Source organism: Marmota marmota, unplaced genomic scaffold, assembly GCF_001458135.2.
Source record: "Marmota marmota marmota unplaced genomic scaffold, marMar, whole genome shotgun sequence".
Classification (NCBI taxonomy): Eukaryota; Metazoa; Chordata; class Mammalia; order Rodentia; family Sciuridae; genus Marmota; species Marmota marmota.
In genome coordinates this window covers 14,760,126-14,769,692 of record NW_026000037.1, presented here as the reverse complement: position 1 = coordinate 14,769,692, position 9,567 = coordinate 14,760,126, and the positions used below count along the sequence as shown (strand labels likewise).

The window sequence follows — 9,567 nt, the reverse complement described above, 5'->3', positions numbered from 1 at the left end:
TCCTGTCTTTTTTTTTTTTTTTTGAGACAAGGTCTTGCTAAGTTTCTTAGAGCCTCACTAAGTTGCTAAGGCTGACCTCAAACTTGTGATCCTCCTGCCTCAGCCTCCTGAGTAGCTCGGATTACAGGCTTTTGTACCACCATACCAGACTAAACTTCAGAATTGTGACAGCCTCAATTAGTCAGGAAACTTCAAACATGTCATTGGTATCTGCCAGCTTTCACTCAAACCCATATTCCTTTTCTTCTATCATATTTCTGCTGCTTGATGTTGAGTTCATTGCCTAGGCCACTCTAGTTGAATGTAAACCCTGAAAAAACAAATTAGGACTAGGCCATGTGATGGATGACCTGGGAATTTGGAAGACTAAATTTCATCTGGCTATCACAATTCTACTAATTATATGAATTGGTGCCAGATATGAGCCTCTTTAGTCTGCTAATTCTTTCTTTGCAAAAGGAATCTTAAACTGAGCCGGGTGTGGTAGTACACAACTGTGATCCCAGTGGCTCAGGAGACTAAGGCAGGAGGATTGCAAGTTCAAAGCCAGCCTCAGCAAAAGCAAGGTGCTAAGCAACTCAGTGAGACCCTGTCTCTAAATAAAATACAAAAAAAAAAATAGGTCTGAGGCTGGGGCTGGGGCTCATGCCTAGCATGAGTGAGGCACTGGGTTCGATTCTCAGCACTGCATATAAATAAATGAATAAAATAAAGGTCCATCAACATCTAAAATTTATTTGTAAAAAATAGGGCTGGTGATGTGGCTTAGTGGTCTAGGCCCTTAAATTCAATCTCCAGTACCCTCCCCCACCAAAAAATATGAATCTTAAACTGAAAGGTTATAGGGCTGGGGATGTATCTCAGTTGGCAAAGTGCTTGCCTCGCAAAAAAAACCAAAAAAAAAAAAAAAAAAAAAAAACCCTGAAAGGTTATCAACTGAATAGTCCTGAGAGCCCTTTGCAGCCTCATTCTCTCAAAATGGAATGAAAATTGAACAAGATGATGATCTATGTCCCCTTTCGTATCTGAGATTATATAGGTTTTTTTAGTTGTTAATAGATCTTTATTTTATTCATTTATTGATATGCAGTGCTGAGAATCAAAGCCAGTGCCCTCACTTATGCTAATCAAGCATTCTACCACTGAGCCACAACCCCAGCCCTAGTTTTATTTATTTATTTACTTTAATATTTATTTTTAAATTTTAGGTGGACACAATATCTTTATTTTACATTTATGTGGTGCTGAGGATTGAACCCAGTGCCTCATGCATGCTAGGCAAGCCCTCTACCTCTGAGCCACAACCCCAACCCCCTATTTATTTTTTAACAGAAAGTCAGAGATACTTTATTTTTACTTCAAAATCCAAAGGCTGAGTATAGCAGAGTAGTAAAAATGGAATCCCACTAAGTCTGATTCACGCGAATACTAATGTTTAATGAGGTTCTTTCATTTGAATATCAAACCTTAAAAGCCTTAATTCCCAAGAATCTTAGGCTACTTTTAGGAATCACAGAATGTGAAGCACTGCAAAATCTGTATTCTAGTCCTCCCTTCTCTTTCACTTTTCCTGCACTAAAATGATTCTGTAGCAGGGTTTTGCAAATTGATCCGTGGATGCTCAGTAGCCAAGAGCACTTTTCCATTTCCAAGGAAAATGTTCTACTGTTAGGGCTCCTTAGATATAAAATAGGCCCAGATCAGTTCAATTTTCTGAGGGTCCAAGGGTATTTCTAACAAGAACACCAGCTGGGCATGATTGTGCACACCTGTAATCCCAGTAACTTTAGAGACTGGGACAGGAAGATCACAAATTCAAGGCCATTAGCAATTTAGCGAGACCCTTAGCAACACAGTAAGACCCTTTCTGAAAGTAAAAAGAACTAGGGATGTGGGGTGCAGTGGCATCTGCCTGTGATCCCAGTGGCTCTGGAGGCTGAGGCAGGAGGATCGCAAATTCAAAGCCAGCCTCAGGAGCCTGGAGTTGTAACTAAGGGGTAGAGCACTTACCTACCACTTGAGGTACTGGGTTCAATTCTTAGCACCACATAAAAATAAATAAATATAAAGGTATTGTGTCCATCTACAATTAAAAAATATTAACACAAAACAAACAACATCAGCAATTTAGAGAGGCCCTAAGCAACTTACAGAGACCTTGTCTCTAAATAAAATATAAAAAAATGGATGATGTTTGTATTAATTAATAAAAATAAAATGCTAGCTTCCTGATTATTAAAATTTAGAAAATATATATGAATATACAACTTTTAAAAATTCATCATTCTACCACTAAGAGTTAAATCACTACCAAAAAAGCTGAGACAATACAAATAATATTATCTAAATAATAAGATTTTCATTTTTATTTATTAATTTATTGTTGGTGCTGAGGATTAAATCCAGTCCTTAATGTACTAAGTACATACTCTACCATTCTTGTACCCCAGCACTAATATTCTTTTTTCTTTTTTTGTTTTGTTTTTGTTTTTTGGAGTACCAGGGATTGAACCCAGGGGCCCTTTACCACCGAGCCACATCCCCAGCCCTTTTTATATTTTATTTAGAAACAGGGTTTTCTGAGTTGTCTAGGGCCTGCTACATTGTTGAGGCTGGTTTTGAACTCATGATCCTCTTGTCTCAGCTTCCCAAGTTGCTGGGATACAGGCATGCATCAGATTTTCTTCTTTTCTCTGCTTCTTTCTTTTTTTCTTTTTCTTTCTTTCCTTCTTCTTTCTTTCTTTTTTTTGTTTTTGTTTTTTGTTTGTTTTGTTTTGTTTTTTGAGAAGGGATCTCACTATGTTCAGGCTAGGCTGGCCTCAAACCCTTGATCCTCCTGACTCAGTCTCCCAAGTAGCTGGGATTACGGGCATGCACCACTATTCCTGGTTAGATTTTTATTTTTAGAATATCATTGCCTAATGTGAAAACAGGCCAAAGAAGACTCGTGAATATGAAATGAAAGAAAGCCTGCACATTTTGTCTATAATTAAGATAACTTTCTGCCCCATATTATTTCTCCACTAACTTACAGTCAGCTAGTGTTGCTTTTTATGACTCACCTTAGCCTACCTAAGAAATCTTCTTTAGGATGTAGCTGTGTGGTGTGTCATTTGGGAGATTTTTTTTTAAAAAATTCATTGTGAGACAAGTAAGATTCACATGCAGTTCTCTCTACCTTTTACCTCATTTTCCCCAATGATAATCTTTTTGCTATAATGCAACATCACCATCAGGAAAGTGACATTTATACCACTCATCCTTCTTAATCCAGTTTCACTAGTTTTACATGCACCCATTAAATTCTATGCAGTTTTATCCTGTCTAGATGGATAGATTTGTCACCACTGCCCAGATGCAGGATAGTTCCAATACTATAAGTATCTTTCATGCTACCTTTTTAGAATTCTCTCCCTTCTGCCCTCCCTTTCTCCTAACCCCTGGCAACCACTAATCTCTTCTCTATTTCTATATTTTTGTCGTTTCAAGAATGCTATCTAAATGGATCCACAGGTATGGAACCTTTTGAGAGTGGCCTTTTTCCCACTCAGTGTAATTGCCTGGAGATTCATTGGAACTGTCACTTGTACCCACTGTTCATTCCTTTTTGCTGCTGAGTTGTGTTCCTTGTTACAGAAAGACCACAGCTGGTTTAATAGTTCATCCTTTGTAGACCATCTGAGCTGATTCTCGTTATTTGACCATTATAAATGAAACCACCACGAATACTTGTATGTGAGTTTCTGCATGAACCTGGATTTACCTCTGTCCATGATAAGTTCTGGAGGATGTTTGTAAATGTCTGTGAGGATATTTTGGTTCTGTCATAATTTATGTTTTCTTTGTCTTGATCTTCTTGTTTCCTGTGCATGTTTTCAGCTGTCTTTGACTCATGTTAGAGCATGTTCCTTTCCTTTCCTTTTTTAAGCATTCCACTTAATGACAAAAGTGTCCAAAGGAGAAGTAAAAGAGTAAATGGTAAAGTTGGTTTCCCTTCTTGGCTGCACTGGGATTGTAGCTTAAACTTCTTATGGTAATTACATGGAGAACTGTGTGTACCTTTGAACTTGGCAAGAGTTTAAGAAATAAACTAAGGCTGGGCATGGTGGTGCATACCTGTAATCCCAGGAACTCAGGAGGCTGAAAAGGAGGATCGCAAGTTCAAAGCCAGCCTCAGCAATTTGGCAAGGCCCTAAGCAATTTAGTGAGATTCTGTCTCAAAATAAAAAGGGCTGGGGCTGGGGTCTGCGGATATAGCTCAGTTGGTAGAGTGCTTCCTAGCATGCACAAGGCCCTGGGTTCAATCCCCAGCATGATTGAAAAAAAAAAAAAAAGGAGGAGGGTGTTGTGGATGTAGCTCAATGACAAAGTACCCCTGAGTTCAGTCCCCAGTACCCCCACAAAAAGGAAGTAAAATTAAGGACACGTTTTCTTTCAGACTTACAAGACAGTCACGTCAAAGCAAGCCAAACACACAGAACATATAACAAATTTGAATGAAAAAACAAAAGCAGAGTTACATCCACTTCAAGGTAAGGGGACTTTCTTAATTATTTTATTTATTTATTTTTGAGACACTGATTCCCATCCTCTTAGTCTAGCAATGAACTAGACTATTTGCCTTTGTCTTCTTGGCTAACTTAATCCAGAATGGCTCTTCGTAGGAATTCATTCAGGAAGGAAAAGCCCAACCAAAATCTAAAGAATATTCTTAGGCGTTTTGGATGAGTGCATTTGATAAATGAACATTTTGCATTTATGCTGCTGACCGTGGCTTTGACTTCTTTGTGTGGTAATATTATTTCTCTCCTACTCAGACATCCATTCATGCGGGCATAATTTTAGAATCTGTCTCTCTCAGCAGCTTGACCTTTCGTTTCCCTCATTTTTTTTTTTAAATCATAAGGTTAATTTTTATTTCTGTTTTGACTAAGACCTCCTTGTGTCTTTGCTTTTGAAAGTGTACTGGCCATTAGAGTTGGGTACACTGAGCCCCTCCGTTGATAAAAATGTCAACCCTGGGGACAGAAACTTGACATTTTCACCCTTATGTCTATTTTTTGCCTACAACTACTTACTTTTTTAAAAAAAAAATTTTAGATACAGATGGACATAATACCTTTTCTTAATTAATTTATTTTTATGTGGTACTGAGGACTAAACCCAGTGCTCACATATGGGAGGCAAACACTCTACCACTGAGCCACAATCGCAGCCCCTTCAACTACTTACTTTAAAATAGTTTTTTTCCATCTCAATGTTAATGCCATTATCAATTGCCATGGTCACTATTTAGGGACGGAGATACTGGCTACTCATGAGTCAGTTTACCCTTTTCATCATGACAACAATAAGAGACGGAATATCACTGATAAATGTTATTGAATAGAATCATGAGAAGTCTGTTTATAATAATATTATCATTACAAATATTATTATTAATATTATTAATACAGCATCTGTGTAACACTTTATTGGCTTGAAGGCCCATTTTATATAGATTATTTTAGTTAATCTTCACAATAGCCTTGTGAAGTAAATATTATCAGTATTCTTATTTTACAGATGATTAAGCTGAAGTTGAGAGAAGATTAGTGGTTTCCTCAGGGTCGTCAGCTAGCACCTTGGCCACTCTTCCATACCATCTCACAAATGGTGGTTATTTGTTAGTATTAGTGTTTGAATAAGTAATATATGCACATTTTTTTAAGTTCAAAAGAGTTTATAAGAAAGCATATCTCTCATCTTCCCTCCCAAAAGGCAACTGATATTATCAGTTTCTTTGAATCCCTGTGACAGTCTTTGCAAATACAGCCCTCTGGCTATATAACACCCCTTTTTGTCCATACTGTATACATTGTTCTTTCCTTGATTTTTCCTTTTAAGTCCACTTGGAAGACCATTAAATATCAGCACATGTAGATTTGACTCAGTTTTTTAAATGATTGCACAGTGTACAATTGCGTCCCATGTTCTTTAAATTAACACTCTGCTTAATGGACTAAATCTTAAAGGTGAAAAAGAGAATGTGGCAGAAGCTGAGAAAGCGAGTTCAGAAGCTCTGGAAGTTTCTGTTGTGCAAGCTGAGGTGGTAGGTGCTGAAGACATTGCAGAGGCTGCAGTTGGGGACGTAGAAGAGTCCACGGGTCCCAGTGGTGTGGAGGCCACTAAGGAGGAGGTGACGGCTGTGGGTGCTGAAACGGAGCCCAAGGTTACAAGTGCGCAGATGGGTGACACCACAGAGGACGGTTCTGAAATGACCCCAGAGGCTACGAATGTAGCAGCAGGTGAAGGCATTTCCACCTGTAACAATCAAGGTATTCCAGAGAATGACTGCTCCCAGGAATGTGCTGAGCCGGAAGGAACTTCTCCAGCTGATTCCCAGTCCTCTGCTGGGCATTTGCAGGAAGAAGCTGACGCTGGTTCCCAGGCTGCCTCAGGCTAATCTCCTGCCAGTAGCCTGTTCTGCAAAAAACAAAAAACGTAATAGTGTGTCTAATAGCTGCCTTTGTATTTTTAGTAATTTTGGTTTTGAAAAGACATCTTCCTAAAACACTTCGATGATCCCTGAAGATTTTTGGTATCTTCTGGTAGAGTTTTGAGAGATTTCCAATTTTACATTTCTTAATTATTTTCTACTCTCTAAAATTAGATCATGACATTGCAGTAAAGAGTTTATAGTTTTAGCTGGGTACAGTGGCACACGCTTGTGATCCTAGCAGCTTCAGAGGCTGAGGCAAGGAGGCTCACAAGATCCAGGCCAGCATCAGCAACTTAGTGAGATCCTGACTTAAAAGAAAAATTTAAAAGGGCTGGGGATGTGGCTCAGTGGTTGAGCACCCCTGGGTTCTATTCCTGGTACCAAAAAAAAAAAAAAACAGCTGAAATAGTTTTACCTTGAATTTAAATTTTGCATTATAGAAATTATCTCTATATCTTGTTTTCACTTTAATTTTGCTCTTTTTGCTCTGCTTTTACCTTTATTATGTAGAACTGGATTATCAAGCTCAATTTGAACTCATTTAAATAAAATCAGAAAATCTTTAGTGTTTCTATTTTTATTCACTAATACTTATATAGGTATAAATAATACACTGTATTATATATTAACATATACACATGAAGAAATTAAGCTTTCATAATATGATTGAAGAAGGGACATATTTGTGGAGAACTGTGCCTATGATAATGTATATGCCTTCCCCCCTCTCTATTAATATATAACAGGCTGTGCAGATATTTCCTGGTTCAATTCAAACAATATTTTTTGAGGACTTACACTTTGTGCTGGGAGTCATTCATTCATTCATTCATTCATTCATCTGAGCACCTACAACCAACAGAGGCACTGTTTTAAATCTTCCTCACTATATATTGTAGAGTAGGACTAGATAGTAAACAAGATAAATAAGGAAACTGTAAGAATGTTAGAAACTGGCAAGTGCCTAAGGTAAAAGTAATGAAGAAAAAAAGGATTATAAGTACTGGTTTGGGGTGGAAGTTGTCATTTAAAAAAAATTAATTTTTTTAGTTTTTGATGGACACGATACCTTTATTTTATTTATTCATTTATTTTTTATGTGGTGCTGAGGATCCAACCCAGGGCCTCTCACGTGGTAGCCAAGCGCTCTACTGCTGAGCCATTACCCCAGCCCCAAAGTTGTCATTAATGTTTTTAACAACCAACAATAAAAAATTAAAAAAATAAATAAATAAATAGAGCAGCCAGAGCAAGTCTTACTAGGAAGGTGTGTTTTAAGTAAAGATCAGAAGACTACATCAGGGACCTCATCACCAGGACCTCGGCAGGGAAGATCATTCCACGTGAGGGAATGGACATGTGCAAAGGATCTGCAGCAGGAGCATGCTGAAGAATTTGAGGAATTGCAAAGTGACCCGTGTGGCTGAGGTGGAGTGACAGGGAGAGTAGTTGGAGATGATCTCAGAGGGAAGGAGATGGGGGCACGGATGAGCTAGGTCATGTGGAGTTATGCAAGATTTTGGATATTGGAAATCAATAAATTGGGAAATCACAGTAAGTTGAGAAATCATAGTGGACACTGCCAGTGCTCTGTCTGGATCCCCTTAACTGGGTGCATTTACCCCCAGCTGTTATGTTACTCCCCACCCCTACCCACCCTTCACCCCAGGCAGCTCATCACCAAAGACTGACAAGCGCTGTGGTACTAAAGGTGGGGCCAACTCTGCAGTACAACTCAGAGCTCCCCATGGTCAGGTTGAAGCTAGTCTCCAGCTGAGATCACATCCTCCTTGAGCACCACCCCCCCCACCCTGTGGCATACATCCTTTCTTCCTATCTGTTCTACTGAGAGCATTCCTACATAAACCACTTGGCCAAGAATCCGTTTCCAGGGAGCTTCACTTAGCATAACTGGATATGGTCCTGGGAGGCAGATGTCAGAAAGGCCCCTGGAGTTGTCACTCTCCATCTGGATGCAATGAGGATCCCTCACTGGTGGTCAGTGCAGGATTGCTGGTCCCTGGCAATCTGCAGCAATGTGATTACTAAGCTTTTCAACAATGGTAAACTGAGGCAGGATATAGGTGAAATGTTATTACTGAATAGCCTAACATCCCAGAGAGCTGAGAGGTATAGAAAAACATAACCATAAGCACTTAATCATGTTTTTTTTTTTTTAAGAGAGAGGTGAGAGAGAGAGACAGAGAGAATTTTTAATATTTATTTTTTAGTTTTTGGCGGACACAACATCTTTGTATGTGGTGCTGAGGATCGAACCCAGGCCGCACGCATGCCTACCGCTTGAGCCACATCCCCAGCCCCACTTAATCATGTTTTGAGGTATAGGATGGTACCTTGATTTGTCCCAATATCAGCTCTGCATTGGATTCCCAAGTTCAAGGCCTATGGCACAACTGAAGGGATGCTCCTTTACTGGACACTCTGAAGATGGGGCAGAAGCACTCCCAGCTCTGCCCTCACTGACCTGATGCACACAGCACACACACAGGCATTCTTCCCACTGTTCTGGTTTGGAGAGTTTCTACTGCAAATAACAGAAGCCAGTTCAAAACGGATTAAACAACAGAGAGTTCTTATATAACCAGATATCCAGGGTGGGTTTATTCTTCCGTGACTCAATCAAGAACCAGGTCATGTATAACTAAAAAGAACAACAACAAAAAAAATAAATAAATAAAGGAAAGAAAGAACGGGGGAAAAAAAAAAACAGGTCATCTGTGATCCTTCTCTACGATCAAGAATGTTCAGGCTTTAACCTTGGCCAACTTTCCTCATCATCACAAAATGAATCACCACATTCAAGGTATTTTATTCTGCAAAAAAAGAAGAAGAAGAAGAAGAAGCTTCTTCATCTTTAAAAAAAAAAAAAAGCTTAAATACAGTCTTTTTTAGTGGTCAGTGGACCTTTATTTATTTATTTATTTATTTATTTAATTTTTTTTTATTGTGGGTTGTTCAAAACATTACAAATTTCTTGACATATCATATTCGACACTTTGATTCAAGTGGGTTATGAACTCCCACCTTCACCCCATACACAGATTGCAGAATCACATCAGTTACAC

At 38.8% G+C, this 9,567-nt stretch overlaps 1 protein-coding gene across 3 annotated transcripts in view; it reads left to right on the top strand.

Moving 5' to 3' along the window:
- The window catches only part of LOC107136770 (mitochondria localized glutamic acid rich protein), a 15,952-nt gene extending 8,906 nt beyond the window's left edge, over nt 1-7,046 (top strand). For all 3 annotated transcript variants that reach the window (XM_048812081.1, XM_015479048.2, XM_048812082.1), the window contains 2 exons: nt 4,439-4,532; nt 6,015-7,046. In XM_048812081.1, the coding sequence (XP_048668038.1) occupies nt 4,439-4,532; nt 6,015-6,445 (525 nt within the window). In that variant the 3' untranslated portion in view covers nt 6,446-7,046. The remainder of the gene's footprint in view (nt 1-4,438; nt 4,533-6,014) is intronic.
- Nucleotides 7,047-9,567: the final 2,521 nt, after the last annotated feature.